A 22,943-nucleotide genomic window follows, 5' to 3' on the forward strand; every position below is an offset into this window, starting at 1 on the left:
AGAGTGTTTTCAGTCCCAGTCAGCTGTTGTGTTTAGAGTTTCTTCAGTCCCAGTCAGCCATTGTCATGTGTTTAGAGTGTTTTCAGTCCCAGTCAGCCATTGTCATGTGTTTAGAGTGTTTTCAGTCCCAGTCAGCTATTTTGTTTAGAGTGTTTTCAGTCCCAGTCAGCTATTGTGTTTAGGGTGTTTTCAGTCCCAGTCAACCATCGTGATTAGAGTGTTTTCAGTCCCAGTCAGCCATTGTGTTGAGAGTGTATTCAGTTCCATTTACAGCTGTCAATATGTTGAGTTTTAGCATTTAATATTGGCAGGAATTACTACATACACACTTAGTCAGTTAAAGTTTTTAATACTTTTCTACCACCAGATAATATATATAACTTATAGACATTTAAATCACGGATTACAAATACTGAATTTGCTGTCAATATCCTACCTACCACAAGCATACAACAAGCAAACATTATCAATATTTTCCATCAAAGAAACAAACACACCTCCTGTTATCATTGCTCATTTTGATGTGTTTATTGCATGCAGTTATGAAAAGACAAGCACATGCATGAGACACTCTAGGAACTGGTGGGAGCCCTGGTTCAAGCTTGTTAGTGTTGTCCTTCCCTTTCTCTCATCATTCCATGTGTTCTTCATCAATTTTTGTGTTGTCTCCTTGTCATTTGGGAGTTAGCTCCCCTTGTGGTGGTCATTTACACAGCCAATCACATAGAAGATTATGTTATATATAGAAGTCTTTAATCCTTTCACCACTGAAGACCATAATGAACTCATCCAGATCAAAGCATGAACGTGTTTACTAAAGGTACATAGGGGTGAAAGGGTTAGAATGTGTTGGTACTGTAATATGTGCCTGATTCCTGATGAGAGTCTTTGACTAGCACCCTAGAATAGAGGAAGTTAGTGTCAGGCCATAAGTTATCATATCATATTTTCAGGGGCACAACCAGTCATGTGGACACATACAGATGTTCAAACATCTATCAATTATCCTAGTAATTCCGTGTCTTTTATAGAAAACTGAAATGTAAAATTTTGAAGAAAATTCAATTAGCCATGTTCACTGTTCTATATATATATATGAAGGTTTTGTGACTAACATGAAGGTCATAGGCCATTGTGAAGGTCAAATATGAATAAAATTTGTAATATAGATCATTGATCAATCTTCGTTGATTGAGTGTGGTGACTATGTGACCTTAATCATTATCGGTATCCTAAGAAGCTCAGACAATATATCAAGCTGTTTGTTATTTAATACTATTTTACAAACACTTTGTTCTGTTTGTTTCAGAATTCTCACGAAAAGACATCAAAATCTAACAACTCTGAAAACAAAAAAGTCTCTATAAAATGCTCACCTTGGAAACATGGTTTTGTCCATTTCTTAAGAAAAAAAAGGCAAGGTCAAGGTTACAGAGCTGGTAGTCATAACAACAATGACTCAATTAACTCTAACTATCACTCGTCCAACTCGGGGACGACTAACACACGGAACGGCCACACCCGCACCTCATACAGCAAACCTCTTCTCACCGCCCAGGAGGAAAACAGTGCAGATATGGAAACGCAGTTCAACTCCTCTCCTCTTCCCACATTTTCTGGTGAGTATCCTTGGTAATGGTCATGTGACATGTCTCCTTGGTAATGGTCATGTGACATGTCTCCATGGTAATGGTCATATGACATGTCTCCGTGGAAACAGTCATGTTGCATGTCTCCGTGGTAATGGTCATGTGACATGTGTCCTTGGTAATGGTTCTATGAAATGTCTCCTTGGTAATGGTCATGTGACATGTCTCTTTGGTAATGGTCATATGACATGTCTCCGTGGAAACAGTCATGTTGCATGTTTCCGTGGTAACGGTCATGTGACATGTGTCCTTGGTAATGGTTTTATGAAATGTCTCCTTGGTAATGGTCATGTGACATGTCTTCTTGGTAATGGTCATGTGACATGTCTCCAAGGAAACAGTCATGTTGCATGTCTCTGTGGTAATGGTCATGTGACATGTCTCCAAGGAAACAGTCATGTTGCATGTCTCCATGGTAATGGTCGTGTGACATATCTCTGTGGTAAAGGTCATGTGACATGTCTCTATGGTAATGGTCATGTGACATGTCTCCTTGCTACGTCATGTTGCATGTCTTTGTGGTAACGGTAATGTAAAATGTCTCCATGGAATAATCATGTGACATGTCTACTAGGTACGATGTACAAGTATGAATCAAGATTTTTTATTTTCTTCTTTTGCCAAAAACATTGTAAAAAAATACCTAGTGAAAAAAACACCAGTTTTATTATAGGTTGTTAGATGGGAGAGAGTGGAATTGCAAACACATACTTGATATGCAGAACAAAACCTTTGGTTATAAAAGAGATCTTTATATATATATGAGTATAGAGGAGAGGGAATACTCAGGCTCAATTTTCATTTGTCAACAGTTTTAGAATTCAAGTTTTTTTTTATAGTTTCAGATCTCAGATCAGACTTCATTTTCAAACCTCATGTCTGATTTCAGTTACAGATCCTAGGTCTGATTTCAGTTACAGACCTCAGGTCTGATTTCAGCTACAGATCTCAGGTCTGATTTCAGCTACAGACCTCAGGTCTGATTTCAGTTACAGATCTCAGGTCCGATTTCAGCTACAGATCTCAGGTCTGATTTCAGCTACAGACCTCAGGTCTGATTCCAGTTACAGACCTCAGGTCTGATTTCAGTTACAGACCTCAGGTCTGATTTCAGTTACAGACCTCAGGTCTGATTTCAGTTACAGACCTCAGGTCTGATTTCAGTTACAGACCTCAGGTCTGATTTCAGTTATAGATCTCAGGTCTGATTTCAGTTACAGACCGCAGGTCTGATTTCAGTTACAGATCTCAGGTCTGATTTCAGCTACAGATCTCAGGTCTGATTTCAGCTACAGACCTCAGGTCTGATTCCAGTTACAGATCTCAGGTCTGATTTCAGTTACAGACCTCAGGTCTGATTTCAGTTACAGATCTCAGGTCTGATTTCAGCTACAGACCTCAGGTCTGATTCCAGTTACAGATCTCAGGTCTGATTTCAGTTACAGATCTCAGGTCTGATTTCAGTTTCAGATCTTAGGTATGATTTCAGTTTCAGATCTTAGGTCTGGCTTTGTTGTAACCTACAATGATTTATATACATTTGTACTCTAAATAATAATGTTTATACTGTACTATAAATTATCCCTTACATCTTTCGTGATGCATTTTATATTTATTCTGTTAGTTACAGAACTGTCTTGACTATAATTAATTTTCATATAGGTAAAACCTGCAGGTATTGATTGTTATGACAAGAGGAAACAGCGTAATTTTCTCACACAAACTAATGACGTGACAATCAGTACCTGCTCACAAGAGAAGATAACTCTGCAATACGAAAAGACAGAATAGTTGAGGCTTCATCAGAACAGTTTTACAATAGTTTAGACACTTAACATACTTTTTTAGGGGTTCACATTTATCTTGTGATGTAATGGACTGTGAATGAGCTCAAGCCAAGGGCAGATAAACAACAGTTAACAATAGATCATTATGACGTCACAGATATTATAACGTCATCAAGATTAGTGGTGTTGGTATATGTGTGATACATCGCTGATATGATTTATATTAAATATAACTGTGTATGTACTACATCGTTGATATAACTTTTAATTAAAGGCTTTACATTTCAAGGCTGATGTAAGTACATGTGGTAGAATGTAAGTGGTAAATCATTTATAAAGAACACAAGTCAATAACCAGACCTTAGTCAATCTCAGATATTCATTCTGAACCCAACAAAAACATTAAGGAAGACGACTAAATATAATGATAAATGCAAATCATTGATTCGAAAGATTGTCTCGTCACATTGATCCGGGTCTGTTTATTTTCTATGTCAAGGTCATACACAAACTATTTATTTTTTTAATCATATTTGTTGCTTACACACTAAGTTGCATATTTATTTTGTTTCTTGTGGCTTTGCCATTGCAAGGTTAGAGGTCATGCTGGTGCTGTTAAACCTTATGATTTATTTTCCCCCTGTTTACATGCTGAGCTTTNAACACCACCACCCCTCCCTCCCTCCCCCACCCTACACAAAAATCTGTCCAAGACAATAATGAAAAAAAATAATGCTTTATATCACAATAGCATTCACCTCCTCTTCCAAGACAAAAATGACTTAAATATATTGGAGACCTTTGACACATCAACTGATTGTTGGATGAAGTTACCGATAACAAATTGTAGCAGAAATGAACAGAATCAAACCCAGGGGACAATTAGCTTAAATGTTAGATCATTTATCTAAAATGTTGGGAGTTAGATCATTTATCTAAAATTTTGGGAGTACCATACAAATGTGCTTAGTTTGTACACTCTAATGTAAAACTCTCAAGTAAAAATTTCAAGCTGACATTGCTTTAAAAGATAATCTGCTGTATTTTACACATATAATTCACCTTTAGTACCTCATATATTCCTTGTCTGTCCTTCGTACCTCATACATTCCTTGTCTGTCCATAGTACCTCATACATTCCTTGTCTGTCCATAGTACCTCATACATCGCCTGTCTGTCCTTAGTACCTCATATATTCTTTGTCTGTCCAAAGTTTTTCATACATTCCTTGTCTGTCCATAGTACTTCATACATTCCTTGTCTGACTTTAGTACCTCATACATTTCTTGTCTGTCCTTAGTACCTCATATATTCCTTGTCTGTCCATAGTACCTCATACATTTCTTTTCTGTCCTTAGTACCTCATATATTCCTTGTTTGTCCATAGTACCTCATACATTCCTTGTCTGTCCTTAGTACTTCATACATTTCTTGTCTGTCCATAGTACCTCATACATTCCTTGTCTGTCCATAGTACCTCATACATCACCTGTCTGTCCTTAGTACCTCACACATCACCTGTCTGTCCTTAGTACCTCATACATTTCTCATAGTCTGCTTATAGTTGAACTCAAGGCAAACTTTCAGGGATTAAGTAGGCTGTTTTTCCTTTTAAAGAATGAAACGATCATTTAATGTATCAAAGGTCCCAGACAGTCCAGACAGTATTCAGAAAACTATGATACTGATCATTAGTTTATGAAAACTTTCCCTAAGTAAAACTAATTACCAAAGTTTAGATCTGGATTCAGTTGTCATCTGATTGACTCTTCATGTGACAGACTTCAAATTGACCCCACACAAAGGTAACCCCCAAAGCACCAGTTGACCTGTGACCTGTGAGTGAGTAGAGCTTAGCACCGCCCCCTCTGTTACAGATGCATTAGAAGTGCGCTCGTCCCCTGTACCAGGGCACACCCCCACCCCCAGCACCACTAAAGTGTTTGACTTCACGGTGATCACATCGGAGTCGCCCCAGGCCAAGTCCTGCCTGCTGAGCTGGCGAGGCTGTCGTGAGTGTTTCTCTGACGACCAGCTGTCCGAGGACGGGGTAGGTTGTGATGGTTGCTAAAGTCACCAGGATGACACAATGTCCTAGCAAACTCCAAGCATGTTAACAATTCCCTGAAGATGTGGAGTGTCAGGTCCTAGCCACATGGATCGGGACAGGAATGTTGGAAGCCTGGGTTCACACAGTCTCAATACCAGAGACAAAACATCGAATTGAAGAATTATTGTTCATCTCAATTTTTTGGCATTTAATCAGGATCCCAGTGATAGTCCTGGTGTTTGTGTACCCAGACTTCCAGTGACAGTCTGGGTGGTTGTGTACCCAGACTTCCAGTAATATTCCTGGTGGTTGTGTACCCAGACTCCCAATGATTGTCCTGGTGGTTGTGTACCAAGACTTCCAGTAATATTCCTGGTGGTTGTGTACCCAGACTCCGGGTGATAGTCCTGGTGGTTGTGTATCAAGACTTCCAGTAATATTCCAGGTGGTTGTGTACCCAGACTCCCAGTGATAGTCCTGGAGGTTGTGTACCCAGACTCCCAGTGATAGTCCTGGTTGCTGGGAACCCAGACTCCCCATGATAGTCCTGGTGGTTGTGTACCCAGACCTGCAGTGATAATCCAGGTGGTTGTGTAGCCAGACTTCCAGTGATAGTCCTGGTGGCTGTGTACCCAGACTCCCAGTGATAGTTCTGGTGGTTGTGTACATGGACTCCCAGTGATAGTCCTGGTTGTTGTGTACCAAGACATCCAGTAATAGTCCTGGTGGTTGTGTACCCAGACTCCCAGTGATAGTCCTGGTGGTTGTGTACCCAGAACTCCAGTGATAGTCCTGGTGGTTGTGTACTCAGACTACCATTGATAGGCCTGGTGGTTTATGTACCCATACTTTCAGTGATAGTCCTGGAAGTTGTGTACCAAGACATCCAGTAATAGTCCTGGTGGCTGTGTACCAAGACCTCCAGTGATAGTCCTGGTGGTTGTGTACCCAATCTCCCAGTGATAGTCCTGGTGACTGTGTACCCATACTCCCAGTGATAGTCCTGGTGGTTGTATACCCAGACTCCCAGTGATAGTACTGGTAGTTGTGTACCCAGACCTCCAGTGATAATCTGGTAGGTTGTGTACCCAGACTCCCAGTGATAGTCCTGGTTGTTATGTACCCAGACCTCCAGTGATAATCCGGGTGGTTGTGTACCCAGACTCCCAGTGATAGTCCTGGTGGTTGTGTACCCAGACTCCCAGTAATAGTCCTGGTGGCTGTGTACCCAGACTCCCAGTGATAGTCCTGGTGGCTGTGTACCCAGACTCCCAGTGATAGTCCTGGTGGCTGTGTACCAAGACTCCCAGTGATAGTCCTGGTGGCTGTGTACCCAGACTCCCAGTGATAGTACTGGTAGTTGTGCACCCAGACTTCTAGTGATAGTCCTGGTGGTTGTGTACCCAGACTCCCAGTGATAGCACTGGTGGCTGTGTACCCAGACTTCCAGTGATAGTCCTGGTGGTTGTGTACCCAGACCTCCAGTGATAGTCCTGGTGGTTGTGTACCCAGACTCCCCGTAATAGTCCTTGTGGCTGTGTACCCAGGCTTCCAGTGATAGTACTGGTAGTTGTGTACAAAACTGTCAGTGATAGTCCTGGTGGTTGTGTACCCAGACTCCCAGTGATAGTCCTGGTGGTTGTGTACCCAGACCTGCATTGATAATCCGGGTGGTTGTGTACCAAGACTTTCAGTGATAGTCCTGGTGGTTGTGTACACGGATAGTCCTGGTGGTTGTGTACCCAATCTCCCAGTGAGAGTCCTGGTGGCTGTGTACCCAGACTTCCAGTGATAATCCTTTTGGCTTTGTACCCAGACTTCCAGTGATAGGCCTGGTGGTTGTGTTCCCAGAATTCCATTGATAGTCCTGGTGGCTGTGTACACAGACTTCCAGTGATAGTACTGGTGGCTTTGTACCCAGTCTCCCCGTGATAGTACTGGTAGTTGTGTACCTAGTCCTGGTGGTTGTGTACCCAATCTCCCAGTGAGAGTCCTGGTGGCTGTGTACCCAGCCTACCAGTGATAGTCCGGGTGGTTGTGTACCCAGTCTCCCAGGGATAGTCCTGGTGGCTGTGTAACCAGATTCCCAGAGATAGTTCTGGTGGCTGTGTACCCAGCTTCCCAGTAGACTCCCAGTGATAGTCCTGGTGGTTGAGTGCCCAGACTTCCAGTGATAGTCCTGGTGACTGTGTACCCAGACTCCCAAAATTGTCCTGGTGGTTGTGTACCCAGACATCCAGTGATAGTCCTGGTGACTGTGTACCCAGACTCCTAAAATTGTCCTGGTGGTTGTGTACCCAGATCCCTAGTGATAGTCCTGGTGGTTGTGTACCAAGACTCCCAGTGATAGTACTGGTAGTTGTGCACCCAGACTTCTAGTGATAGTCCTGGTGACTGTGTACCCAGACTCCTAAAATTGTCCTGGTGGTTGTGTACCCAGACCTCCAGTGATAGTTCTGGTGGTTGTGTACCCAGACTCCCATTGATAGTCCTGGTGGCAGTGTACCCAGACTTCCAGTGATAGGCCTGGTGGTTGTGTTCCCAGAATTCCATTGATAGTCCTGGTGGCTGTGTACACAGACTTCCAGTGATAGTACTGGTAGTCCTGGTTGCTGGGTGCCCAGACTCCCCATGATAGTCCTGGTGGTTGTGTACACGGATTCCCAGTGATAATCCTGGTTGTTGTGTACCATAGACATCCAGTGATAGTCCTGGTGGTTGTGTACCCAGACCTCCAGTGATAATCCGGGTGGTTGTGTACCCAGACTCCCATTGATAGTCCTGGTGGCTGTGTACTTAGACTTCCAGTGATAGTCCTGGTCACTGTGTCCCCAGACTCACAATGGTACCCAGACCTCCAGTGATAATCCAGGTGGTTGTGTAGCCAGACTTCCAGTGATAGTACTGGTAGTCCTGGTTGCTGGGTGCCCAGACTCCCCATGATAGTCCTGGTGGTTGTGTACCAAGACTCCCAGTGATAGTCCTGGTGGCTGTGTCCCCAGACTTCCAGTGATAGTACTAGTGGCTTTGTACCCAGTCTCCCAGAGACCTGCATTGATAATCCGGGTGGTTGAGTACCAAGACTTTCAGTGATAGTCCTGGTGGCTGTGTACTTAGACTTCCAGTGATAGTCCTGGTGGTTGGGTACCCAGACCTGCATTGATAATCCGGGTGGTTGAGTACCAAGACTTTCAGTGATAGTCCTGCTGGTTGTGTACACGGATTCCCAGTGATAATCCTGGTTGTTGTGTACCATAGACATCCAGTGATAGTCCTGGTGACTGTGTACCCAGACTCCCAATGCTTGTCCTTGTGGTTGTGTACCCAGACTCCCAGTGATAGTCATGGTGGTTGTGTACCCAGTCTCCCAGTGATAGTCCTGGTGGCTGTGTAACCAGATTCCCAGTGATAGTTCTGGTGGCTGTGTACCCAGATTCCCAGTGATAATCCGGGTGGTTGTGTACCCAGACTCCCAGTGATAGTCCTGGTTGATGTGTACCCAGACCTCCAGTGACAGTCCAGATGGTTGTGTACCCAGACTTCTTGTGATAGTCCTGGTGGCTGTGTCTACATACCTCCAGAGACAGTCCGGGTGGTTGTGTACCCAGACTTCCAGTGATAGTCCTGATGGTTGTGTACCCAGTCTCCCTGTGATAGTCCTGATGGTTGTGTACCCAGACTCCCAGTGATAGTCCTGGTGGTTGTGTACCCAGTCTCCCAGTGATAGTCCTGGTGGTTGTGTACCCAGATTCCCAGTGATAGTTCTGGTGGCTGTGTACCCAGACTTCCAGTGCTAGTCCTGGTGTTTGTGTACCCAGACTTCCAGTGATAATCCTTTTGGCTTTGTACCCAGACTTCCAGTGATAGTCCTGGTGACTGTGTACCCAGACTCCCAATGATTGTCCTTGTGGTTGTGTACCCAGACTCCCAGTGATAGTCCTGGTGACTGTGTACCCAGACTTCCAGTGATAGTACTGGTGGTTGTGTACCCAGGCCTGCAGTGATAATCTGGGTGGTTGTGTACACGGTTGTGTACTCAGACTTCCAGACATAGTCCTTGTGGTTGTGTAATCCGACACCCAGTGAGTGTCCTGATGGTTGTGTACCCTGACTTCAGGTGATAGTCCAACTGGTTGTGTACCCAGACTTCCAGTGATAGTCCTGGTGACTGTGTACCCAGACTCCCAAAATTGTCCTGGTGGTTGTGTACCCAGATTTCCAGTGATAGTCATGGTGGTTGTGTACCCAGACTTCTAGTGATAGTCCTGGTGACTGTGTACCCAGACTCCCAGTGATAGGCCTGGTGGTTGTGTTCCCAGAATTCCATTGATAGTCCTGGTGGCTGTGTACCCAGACTTCCAGTGATAGTCCTGGTGGTTGTGTACCCAGACTTCCAGTGAAAGTCCTGGTTGTTGTGTACCCAGACTTCCAGTGATAGTCCTGGTGGCTTTGTACCCAGTCTCCCAGTGATAGTACTGGTAGTTGTGTATCCAGTCTCCCAGTGATAGGCCTGGTGGTTGTGTACCCATAGTCCCATTGAGAGTCCTGGTGGCTGTGTACCCAGACTTCCAGTGATAGTACTGGTGGCTTTGTACCCAGTCTCCCAGTGATAGTACTGGTAGTTGTGTACCCAGTCTCCCAGTGATAGTCCTGGTGGTTGTGTACCCAGACTTCTAGTGATAGTCCTGGTGACTGTGTACCCAGACTCCCAGTGATAGGCCTGGTGGTTGTGTACCCAGACTCCCATTGATAGTCCTGGTGGCTGTGTACCCAGACTTCCAGTGATAGTCCTGGTGGTTGTGTACCCAGACTTCCAGTGATAGTCCTGGTGGTTGTGTACCCAGACTTCCAGTGATAGTCCTGGTGGTTGTGTACCCAGACTTCCAGTGATAGTCCTGGTGGTTGTGTACCCAGACTTCCAGTGATAGTCCTGGTGGTTGTGTACCCAGACTTCCAGTGATAGTCCTGGTGGTTGTGTACCCAGACTTCCAGTGATAGTCCTGGTGGTTGTGTACCCAGACTTCCAGTGATAGTCCTGGTGGTTGTGTACCCAGACTTCCAGTGATAGTCCTGGTGGTTGTGTACCCAGACTTCCAGTGATAGTCCTGGTGGTTGTGTACCCAGACTTCCAGTGATAGTCCTGGTGGTTGTGTACCCAGACTTCCAGTGATAGTCCTGGTGGTTGTGTACCCAGACTTCCAGTGATAGTCCTGGTGGTTGTGTACCCAGACTTCCAGTGATAGTCCTGGTGGTTGTGTACCCAGACTTCCAGTGATAGTCCTGGTGGTTGTGTACCCAGACTTCCAGTGATAGTCCTGGTGGTTGTGTACCCAGACTTCCAGTGATAGTCCTGGTGGTTGTGTACCCAGACCCCCAGTGATAGTCCTGGTGGTTGTGTACCCAGACTTCCAGTGATAGTCCTGGTGGTTGTGTACCCAGACCTCCAGTGATAGTCCTGGTGGTTGTGTACCCAGACTTCCAGTGATAGTCCTGGTGGTTGTGTACCCAGACCTCCAGTGATAGTCCTGGTGGTTGTGTACCCAGACTTCCAGTGATAGTCCTGGTGGTTGTGTACCCAGACCTCCAGTGATAGTCCTGGTGGTTGTGTACCCAGACTTCCAGTGATAGTCCTGGTGGTTGTGTACCCAGACCTCCAGTGATAGTCCTGGTGGTTGTGTACCCAGACTTCCAGTGATAGTCCTGGTGGTTGTGTACCCAGACCTCCAGTGATAGTCCTGGTGGTTGTGTACCCAGACTTCCAGTGATAGTCCTGGTGGTTGTGTACCCAGACCTCCAGTGATAGTCCTGGTGGTTGTGTACCCAGACTTCCAGTGATAGTCCTGGTGGTTGTGTACCCAGACCTCCAGTGATAGTCCTGGTGGTTGTGTACCCAGACTTCCAGTGATAGTCCTGGTGGTTGTGTACCCAGACCTCCAGTGATAGTCCTGGTGGTTGTGTACCCAGACTTCCAGTGATAGTCCTGGTGGTTGTGTACCCAGACCTCCAGTGATAGTCCTGGTGGTTGTGTACCCAGACTTCCAGTGATAGTCCTGGTGGTTGTGTACCCAGACCTCCAGTGATAGTCCTGGTGGTTGTGTACCCAGACTTCCAGTGATAGTCCTGGTGGTTGTGTACCCAGACCTCCAGTGATAGTCCTGGTGGTTGTGTACCCAGACTTCCAGTGATAGTCCTGGTGGTTGTGTACCCAGACCTCCAGTGATAGTCCTGGTGGTTGTGTACCCAGACTTCCAGTGATAGTCCTGGTGGTTGTGTACCCAGACCTCCAGTGATAGTCCTGGTGGTTGTGTACCCAGACTTCCAGTGATAGTCCTGGTGGTTGTGTACCCAGACCTCCAGTGATAGTCCTGGTGGTTGTGTACCCAGACTTCCAGTGATAGTCCTGGTGGTTGTGTACCCAGACCTCCAGTGATAGTCCTGGTGGTTGTGTACCCAGACTTCCAGTGATAGTCCTGGTGGTTGTGTACCCAGACCTCCAGTGATAGTCCTGGTGGTTGTGTACCCAGACTTCCAGTGATAGTCCTGGTGGTTGTGTACCCAGACCTCCAGTGATAGTCCTGGTGGTTGTGTACCCAGACTTCCAGTGATAGTCCTGGTGGTTGTGTACCCAGACCTCCAGTGATAGTCCTGGTGGTTGTGTACCCAGACTTTCAGTGATAGTCCTGGTGGTTGTGTACCCAGACTCCCAGTGATAGTCCTCGTGGTTGTGTATCCAGACTTCCAGTGATAATCCTGGTGGTTGTGTACCCAGACTCCCAGTGATAATCCTGGTGGCTTTTTACCCAGACTTCCAGTGATAGTCCTTGTGGCTTTGTACCCAGACTTCCAGTGATGATCCTTGTGGCTTTGTACCCAGACTTCCAGTGATAGTCCTGGTGGCTTTGTACTATGACATTCATTTTTAAATCCTGGTGGCTGTCCCATATATACTGCTGGTCATTAATGAGGTCAATATGCTGCTGGCGTGAGTTTTGGCTTCCAACTGCTTTGGTTTTCCCGAATGGGTTTGTAGTCTTATAGAACACAGACCTTTACATATTGTGTTTGTTAACTTTGTTTGTTCTTTTTTAAGTAATTCAATATTATTCTCCACTCTTTATCATCTCCCCCGAGGAGGAATTAGGATAAGACTAACTTTTTGAAATATATTGTTTATATTCTAGTGTGTAAATATCCCCTTCTGGTGAAATCTGATTTAGCTGACATCTGTGTACTAAATAACCTAACTTAACTGATACCTGTCTCTACAACAGTAAAACCTGACTTTGCTGACATCTGTCTATTACAGAAATCTGACCTAGCTGACATCTGTCTATTACAGAAACCTGACCTAGCTGACTTTTGTCTATTATAGAACCCTGACCTAGCTGACATTTGTTTATTACTGAAATCTGATCTAGCTGACATCTGTGTATTAAAAACCCTAACTTAACTGATACCTGTCTCTACAACAGTAAAAACGGACTTACTTGACACCTGCTCATTACAGGAACCTGACCTACCTAACATCTGTCTATTACAGAAACCTGACCTAGCTGACATCTGTCTATTACAGAAACCTGACCAAGCTGACATATGTCTGTTACAGAAACCTAACTAAGCTTACATCTGTTTATTACAGAAATCTGACCTAGCTGACATCTGTGTATTAAAAAACCTAACTTAACTGATACCTGTCTCTACAATAGTAAAACCTGACTTTGCTGACATCTGTCTATTACAGAAACCTGACCTTGCTGACATCTGTCTATTAGAGAAACCTGACTGAGCTGACATCTTTCTTTTACAATACCTGACTTAACTGACACCTGTCTGTTACATCAAAACCGGACTTACTTGACACCTGCTCATTACAGAAACCTGACATAGCTGACATCTTTCTTTTACAAAAACCTGACTATGGTAAGCTAACATGTCTATTATAACAAATTTGATGTAGCTGTCATCTGTTTATTACAGAAACCCTACTAAGCTGATATCTGTTTATTACAAAATCTGACCTAGCTGACACCTGCTTCCTACAGAAACCTGACTTAGCTGACACCTCTATGTTACAGCAAAATCTGACTTAACCGACATCTGTATTACAGAAACCTGACTTATCTGACACCATCAATTGTCTGTCGTCCATAAACCTTTTACATTTTTAGCTCACCTGGACCTGTGGTGCGACATCCATCGGCGTCAACTTTTTCTGTAAAAGACTTCTTCTCAATAACCAATTAGCCTAGGGTAATTCAATTTGGCAAAAAGCATACATGCTGGGATGAAGGGCTACCAAGTTCATTCAAATGATTGACCTCGCCCACTTTCAAGGTCACTGGGGTCAAATATGTTGAAATTTTTTCACACACGTGTACAATATTTCTCTTTATAGGGTAGTTTTAGTTTCTGATCAAAGAACATCAATCTAGTAAAGAAAGGTTGTTTGTATAAAAGTCGAAATCCCCTGTTCTGTCAGTTGGACCAATGCAAGCACTGGGACCTTGAAGCAATCTAGAATCAAAGTTGAAGTTTTCAGTGAAGGTTCCAGGTATCATTTGCTGGTATGTTTATTGCACTGTCTCAATGTGGACAGTTTTCCAATTAAAAGCACTGATTATTATGTCAACAAATATATTTGGACTGTAAGACTCTTTCATGATCTCAGAGCCTTGGGCCTTATAAATAATAATGACTTAGTTGTCAATGACCTAATGGTGTGTGTGTTTCTATAGTATATGTACTTATTGTGTGTTTCAGGGCAGTGAATGCACTTTTCGGTTTGAGCAGAGTGTTGACGTTGCTATAAAAACCACTATGGCAATAAAGAGTGTCCAAGATGCCAAAAATTACTCCGCTTACAAGTATGCTCACACGTGACGGAGATACCTCACAGTCGCTGACTGGTCGGTACTACCAAGGACGCACCACTGACTGACCAGTAGACGAATGACCCAATATTTGTTAACTGGTCAGTCAGCTCAGGACAAAAAGGAAAGAAGAGGACAACGTACTACTGACCAGTCAGTGGGACCCCTGAAATTCTCCTATAAGAGTCTGCCAGCACAGACTTTGTGGTGGTTAAACCAAAACATATATGTGACACTGTTGTTGATTGGTCAGTAACCCTAACCATATATATAACACTATTGTTGAATGGTCAGTTACATTTCATATTTGCAGTGCAATTTTGGTAGAAAAACATGGTGTTGACACAACATGAAATATACAAGGCCACCATGTTGTCAGCAACATGGCGGAACAGACGTTACTGTGAGAACAAGTGGTGTTAGAGTTAATACAGAAACTGACATATGCAGCGATATTGATTGACCTTGAGATCTATGACCTTGACCTTGTTATTTTGATTCATCGTTCTTTCATTCTGTATAGATACCCATTTTAATAGTTCAATTGAGGTTGTATAATTGAATGAAGGAGATTTTATGAAAATTTGAAAATGGTCCATGCTCATTGAAAATCCCATATGTACTCATTATTGCTCATTGTACATGAAATATTTTTCAATTTTTCCACATATTACTTGTCTGTGATTATTTGAAAGCAAACAAATTGAGATTTGATTTATTCCAGTAATTTTTTCGCTCTATAGATGACCCCGGCCAGTTTATGCATTGTTTCTCCCTTGTTGATGCCTATTACTTGCCAGTGTATGCAGAGGTGATGAGATTTCACTTTCACAGATAAGATCAGGAGCGTTAGTCTTCACTCCCAGAGGTCACCTTGTGGGTCAGTGCTCCGAATGTTGGTTGGTGATTGGCTGTTGCACTCCATAGTTACAAACAGGACTGATCAATATATCCCAACGGGTAATACAAATAAGTCTTATGATATATCCTACCTTTAGCTTGTCCTTGTAAAGTCACCAACTTTGAAACAAAAACTTTCATATCATTGTAGGGTGATAAAATACCCCATTTCTGTTTCTCAAAACATGTGACAGAGGGTTCAATTTTTATTTCTCTCAGGGGTTAAACTTATACTTGCTTTCACGATGGTGACTGGATGTAATTCATGTTTCGCAAAAGGGTTACAGGTTACTGTACCCGTAAAGGGTAAATTGAATTCCTCAAGTACAGTCTGCCCAAAGGAGACTCGAGTGATTAGTTTGTTCCTAACAAACTGATGGTTGAAAGCTAGATAGGTAGTATCTATTCGAAAGGTCAATGATCTTGAATGACCATCCACAGCACACCTCTTTTAAAAAGCAATTGTATCCAGGAACCAATCAAATGTTTAGGAAAATGTGTAATTCCTGCCTTCAGCTAATCACATATCTTGAAAAGGGTGTTATACCTCTGATCTGCGACAGCCAATCAGATGTCTGGGAATGCGGTTAATAGTTGGAGTATAACTTCTAATTGGTTGATAAGGTTTTTGTTTAATAGGAATATTTACTGGCACAGATCTGATGGTCAAGGGCTCACACACAGTATGGTCAAAGTTGAGGTGGTCAACTAATCACAGGGTAGGGTCAATGTTTTAAGGTCGTCAGCAGAGGTCCTGTTTAAATTATTCACCCCTGAAACTTCATAATGAACTATTCCACCCTTTGAATTGGAAGGGTTCAAATGTGTTTTCAGGGGTGAATGAGTTATTAAATGAAACGATCTTGCAACATGGTACAGTTGTTGCAGTATTATGAAAAATATATAGTTGGGTTTTATGATTGAAAACAAACCTTTCTGGTGAAATAGCTCAGAGTGAAGGAAATTGTATGAAATTTGACCATTGACTGACAACCAGTATTTTGTTTTAATATCTATCTTTTTTTATATGAGATAAAATAATTACCAGTATGTTACTAAAAGATAACATACCTCTTCCTCAAACTATATTGAGATCAATGTTTAATAAAACAACAATGAAAAATATATGGTCTGGAAACTTCGTAATACAGCCAGCGAGACAGTATAATAAGAGGTTTCGTATAGGAAAATGGAAACATTGACTAACGGGATAAATAAGGCTTGTCTGTTCCTTCAAACATTGCCCGCTGATACAAGGTTTGACCACTGTCACAAGGGTTGACCGCTGACACAAGGTTTGACCTTTGTTACAAGGGTTGACCACTGATGCAAGGTTTGACCTTTGTTACAAGGTTTGACCTTTGTTACAAGGTTTGACCACTGATACAAGGTTTGACCTTTGTTACAAGGATTGACCACTGATACAAGTGTTGACAATTGTTACAAGGGTTGATCATTGATACAAGGTTTGACCTTTGTTACAAGGGTTGACCACTGTTACAAGTGTTGACCTTTGTTACAAGGATTGACCACTGATACAAGGGTTGACCACTGATACAAGGTTTGACCTTTGTTACAAGGATTGACCACTGATACAAGGTTTGACCTTTGTTACAAGTGTTGACCACTGATACAAGGTTTGACTTTTGTTACAAGGATTGACCACTGTTACATGGTTTGACCACTGATACAAGGGTTGACCACTGATACAAGGGTTGACCACTGATACAAGTGTTGACCACTGATACAAGTGTTGACCACTGATACAAGGGTTGACCACTGTTACAAGGATTGACCACTGATACAAGGTTTGACCACTGATGCCAGGGTTGACCACTGATACAAGTGTTGACCACTCATGCCAGTGTTGACCACTGATACAAGTGTTGACAACTGATCTTTGTCGCAAAGTTCTGACCTAACTTTTTATATTACCTCTCACACAGTTATTCTATTTTATCTTTCTAAAACACAATCCAGTTACCTCCCTTTACAAAGTGAAATACTTCCCCAAACGAACATTTTTGCTATTTGTATAACTTTTCATTTGGATGTGATCCTACTTTTTTGTTGTTGCTAGGTAACGATATAAAATATTAAGTATCTAAGTGACACGTATTTTGAGATTGATTGATATATATAAATGTGTATAATATTGCGTATTGAGTATATTACAAATCAAAAACCAGGCGGAGCCATTACACATGTATGTTAGTAGTAAGAAATCTTTTATGTACAAAATTGTAAACTTTATTTCTATACTGCATACCATTCCATAGTTACCATATAGTACCATGTTACTCCTGTCGTTACACCTAGTAACCTTTCACTAATTATCACCATCTCCATGGCAACCAATCTTGACCTTTCAACTTAAGACTGGAACCGGTATGATTTTGTATCTTTGTTGAAGCGTTTGTGCTGTTAACATGACGGTATGGAATGCAATGTTGTTATTTGCTAATTAGTATTACAAATTCTTCCAGGAATGAAAGTTGAGTATAAAATAACCTTTTATGATGATAATAGAAAGGTGACACCTGTTAAACTGATTATTGTATAGACAAATAATGACATTGAAAGACTTGGTTTGTGCCCTAATATCTTGGTTGTTGAGTAGCTGTTGAGACTGTTGTAAGTTCTATTATACAAGCTAAGCTACACTGGTGTTTATATTTGTTATACATTGTATGTATTTTGATACGCATTGATTAAGACTGCGATGTAGAGTTGTGGATTGTTTTCACAAAAAAAATTATACACAATTGTTTTTAGATGCATAATTATGAAAATGATTGCTAGAAAATCAGGGTTTGTTTAAGTTTTTGTTTTGTTTCTAATTTTAAAACATATTCAAATTTTTATTTGATAAAAAATATTGAGATAACTGCTACAATATCAGTATTTTTATTAGGTAGGGGGGAAAATCAGAAGAATTTTAAAATTGTTGATGAATGAATAAAAATCTGGACTATTGGAAAACAGATCAATGTCAGATTAGTGTTTTCAAAAGTATTTTCCACAAAGGTTCATTTGGTAAATAATTATTTGGTCAAAAGTTGGAAAATCAATTAAGGTCAGTTTGTGTGTTTTTTATTGGTGAATACCATCTATATATGCAATCAGAAATTGTCACAACAATTGATGTTACAGATATTAACTGCTCAACTATGTATATGTTTGGTAATGTCAATATAAGCAGTGGACAATTACAAGCTATCAGTTTGATACTGATTGTTAATTCTAAATGACCATTTAAGTGTAAAAATGAATTAAAACAACTTAGTTAGTAACTGCTTATATACGGAATTAATTCTGAGATCAAGTTTGATTTGAGACGATGAGCTATATTAACATAAGTGTTACGTGGTAGGAAAGTCCAGTTGTATCAAGCCCAACAACTTCATATTAAATTAAACGTGAATGAATGTGTATTTTACTGGAGCCTGATCAGTTGGAATCCAAGAACACGTGTATAAATGTGTATTTTACCTGAGCGTGATCAGTTGGGGTCCCAGAACACGTGTATAAATGTGTATTTTACCTGAGCATGATCAGTTGGAGTCCCAGAACACGTGTATAAATGTGTATTTTACCTGAGTGTGATCAGTTGGGAGTCCAAGAACACATGTATAAATATGTATTTTACCTGAGCATGATCAGTTGGAGTCCCAGAACACATGTATAAATATGTATTTTACCTGAGTGTGATCAGTTGGGGTCTCGGAACATGTGTATAAATGTGTATTTTACCTGAGTGTGATCAGTTGGGGTCTCGGAACACATGTATAAATGTGTATTTTACCTGAGCGTGATCAGTTGGGGAGTCCAAGAACACATGTATAAATGTGTATTTTACTGGAGCGTGATCAGTTGGAGTCCCAGAACACATGTATAAATGTGTATTTTACCTGAGTGTGATCAGTTGGGAGTCCAAGAACACGTGTATAAATATGTATTTTACCTGAGTGTGATCAGTTGGGGTCTCGGAACATGTGTATAAATGTGTATTTTACCTGAGTGTGATCAGTTGGGGTCTCGGAACACATGTATAAATGTGTATTTTACCTGAGCGTGATCAGTTGGGGAGTCCAAGAACACATGTATAAATGTGTATTTTACTGGAGCGTGATCAGTTGGAGTCCCAGAACACATGTATAAATGTGTATTTTACCTGAGTGTGATCAGTTTGAGTCCCAGAACACATGTATAAATGTGTATTTAACCTGAGTGTGATCAGTTGGGAGTCCAAGAACACGTGTATAAATGTGTATTTTACCCGAGTGTGATCAGTTGGAGTCCCAGAACACGTGTATAAATGTGTATTTTACCTGAGTGTGATCAGTTGGGAGTACCAGAACATGTGTATAAATGTGTATTTTACCTGAGCGTGATCAGTTGGAGTCCCAGAACACATGTATAAATATGTATTTTACTGGAGTTTGATCTGTTGGGAGTCCAAGAACACGTGTATAAATGTGTATTTTACCTGAGCGTGGTCAGTTGGAGTCCCAGAACACATGTATAAATATGTATTTTACCTGAGTGTGATCAGTTGGAGTCCCAGAACACATGTATACATGTATATTTTACCTGAGCGTAATGAGTTGGGGTCTCGGAACACGTTTATAAATGTGTATTTTACTGAAGTGAGAATCAGTTGGAGTTCCAGAACAAGTGTATAAATGTATTATATAATGTTTGCATTTATAATTATCGTGAAAAACATTGGTTATTAATATTTTACCTGAACATGTCAAGTTATTGGACTTTTTACAACTGGATGAGGTTTCCTAATGGACGTTTGGTCAAGCTCTTAGGTCCAACTCGGATTGTTATGAGCTAATATTGTTAACAATAACTTCCATATTAAGATTCAAAATAAAGTGATAAAAACAAAGAAAATTGAGTGTAAAGGGTTCAGTGTCTACTATAGAACAAGGGAGATAACTCTCACAGAAATCAAACTGTAGCATGTAAGGTAAGGTGTGTAGTATTTATTCATAAGGGAGATAACTCTCATAAATATCACAGGTGTAAAGTGATTAAATAATTACAGGTATAATGTGTAATGTAGCATGTATCCTTAAGGGCAACCCTAACAAATAATGACAGGTAAAATCTGTAATGTAACATGTAGCCCTAACAAATAATGACAGGTAAAATGGGTAAGGTAGCATGTATCCTTAAGGGAGACAACCCTAATAAATAATTACAGGTATAATGTGTAAGGTAGCATGTATAATCCTTAATGGAGAAAACTCTAACACAGATCACAGGTGTAATGTGTGAGATAGTATATAACTTATAATATACATAATAATAATCCAGAAAAGAACTTATTCAGGAATTTTTGATAAACAAGTTTCCACTCTACACAAAAAGGGGGTGCAGAGTCCAAATGAGCCTGGATACTGAATAGCTATGATGTCGGGGGCACAGCCATTTTTGTTTTGTTTGATGTGGTTTGAATTTTGTGATGACTGTTGAGGAGATGTGACACTACCTTCAAAATATGCAATTTGATGATGAACCCAGTCACTCCTGTACAGCACCAGTGTTAGAAACCATGGAGTGTTGTGCACCTAGGGTTTGATTAGAGAGTGTGTGTTGATTTAGGCTGCCGTACACTTGTAGGTACATGTGGCAGACTGGACATTTTTTATTTATATACTTTTTAAGAATTCACATATTTATTGCATTCATGGAACAGTGAAACCTGCCTTTAACCCTTGCACCACTGTAGACCATAATGAACGCATCCCAATAAATGCATGGATGAGTCCACTAAAGTTACCTAGGGGTGAAAAGGGTTAAACAGTACCCTTCTAATGGACATCTCTTTAATGGACAATTCTTTACAGTGAACATCTGTCTATAATGAACTTCTGTCTATAGTGGACATTTGTATATAATGAACTTCTGTCTATAGTGGACATTTGTATATAATGGACTTGTGTCTATAGTGGACATTTGTATATAATGGACTTGTGTCTATAGTGGACATTTGTATATAATGGACAATTGTTTACATAATTAACCTAGGAAGGAAGAGAAACTCTTTAGTTAAGAGGTTTCTAGCCGAATTTTCACACATGTACAGAAAATGTGACCCTATACTGAAGGTATTACTAGCGGGATTTACATACAGAAAGTGTGACCCTATACCTAAGGTGCTCCTGGCAGGTTTCACATGTATAATATGTTCTATAGTATCTTCCTTTTGCTGTATCACTTTGTATTTTTCTGTTATCTAACTAATGAATCTGGAATCTAATCGATAAAGAATATTTTTGAAAATATCCATGTGAAAAGAAAATATTCCTGATTTTCATCAAGTATTTATTCTGGTTAAAAAATAAATAATTAAAAAGAGATTTATGTCCAGCCAGATGATCTCTGAGATTTAGAATACAAGCCGTCACATAAGAAGGAGGAGGAGGAGGAGGTCGGGAGGGGCCCCTCAAGATTTACAGTTTTATAGATATGTAGTTTTCTACCTGTTGCAGCCTGGTCAGGGTGTGTCCTGATGTATTTAACCCGTCCCAATGTAGATATATCACCGACTCATAGTCTTGGTAGTCTTTTAGTGTCGAACCCAACCTGCTGCATGTTCAAGCTTCTCATACAACCACCGATGATTCATTTTATTTGTACTGCAAACTTTAAAACAATTGTTTGTACCTGTCTTATTCTTTAAAATGCTTCTTTTCCCCTTCTCCCTGAGCAATACATAATGATAGAATCATTTTGTAACTAGTTATTCATAGATTTTTTTCCCTTCTGAAATTTTATCTTCCGTGAATTGACAACAAACAAATAACTACTCTAAAAGTAGAATATGGAAGTTAAACCAAGGTACTGCGACTATTTAAAATACTCAAATTTTTGAATTTCGAATGACAGAGATTTATGAGAAGGTCCTGATGAAATTTTATAAATACACATGTATATACTCCTACTAAAAATCACAAGTAATATTTAATAAAACTAAGCAGAATGATGGACAGAGTATCTGGACTGAATGTGAAATCTCTTTATGTTTCCCCAAAGTACCTGTCGGGATTATGTCCCCTGTTTGAAATCTTCAAATAAAATAAAATAAACCTGGATCAATGTTCGTTCTGCCCTTCCATTGATCAACCTATACGAGGCACTAAGATTGTTTAACGTTGTTGATATTTCTTGCATTTTGTTATAGCTCAAGTCCTGTTTACTTTAAGAGTAAACAGACTGATGTGCACTTAATGTACATGGTTTCTTTCTTTTTTTACATCAAAGCACATTTATGCATGCCGTTTTGTCGGTGTTTCATCATCGTGATTTATATTAACATGTGATTTGGTGTTGAGGGCGTGGGCTTGTTTTTTTTGTTATTTACTTGCCTTTTTACAGTGAGTTTTTTGTGTGTTAAGCTATATTGTGATAATAGTATTTATAGCACCCATCATGTAACAGTTTGTGTCAAGGTTGTCTCCCTTTATCATCAAACTGCTACCTCAGCAGTCAGAAGTTGTGTAGAGAGATACACATACTTGTTACATTTGATCATTCAGTTGATCAGAATTAGTTTGAATTTTTACTCTTTCATCTGATAAGAGTAAAACTAGTCACTTTATAAAATTAAGATTTTACATAAGGATAAACTGAGTGTCTCTAATTATCATTAACCCTTTCACCACTGTAG

The 22,943-nt window shown here is 41.0% G+C and overlaps 1 protein-coding gene across 1 annotated transcript in view; it reads left to right on the forward strand.

Moving 5' to 3' along the window:
- LOC110452193 overlaps positions 1 to 18,062 on the forward strand; it is a 67,247-nt gene extending 49,185 nt beyond the window's left edge. The window contains exons 12-14 of the mRNA XM_021500563.1: positions 1,310 to 1,619; positions 5,314 to 5,486; positions 14,247 to 18,062. Of these exons, the coding sequence (XP_021356238.1) occupies positions 1,310 to 1,619; positions 5,314 to 5,486; positions 14,247 to 14,366 (603 nt within the window). The 3' untranslated portion in view covers positions 14,367 to 18,062. The remainder of the gene's footprint in view (positions 1 to 1,309; positions 1,620 to 5,313; positions 5,487 to 14,246) is intronic.
- The last annotated feature ends 4,881 nt before the right edge of the window (positions 18,063 to 22,943 follow it).

The sequence above is a fragment of the Mizuhopecten yessoensis genome, unplaced genomic scaffold, assembly GCF_002113885.1.
Source record: "Mizuhopecten yessoensis strain PY_sf001 unplaced genomic scaffold, ASM211388v2 scaffold6459, whole genome shotgun sequence".
Lineage (NCBI taxonomy): Eukaryota > Metazoa > Mollusca > Bivalvia > Pectinida > Pectinidae > Mizuhopecten > Mizuhopecten yessoensis.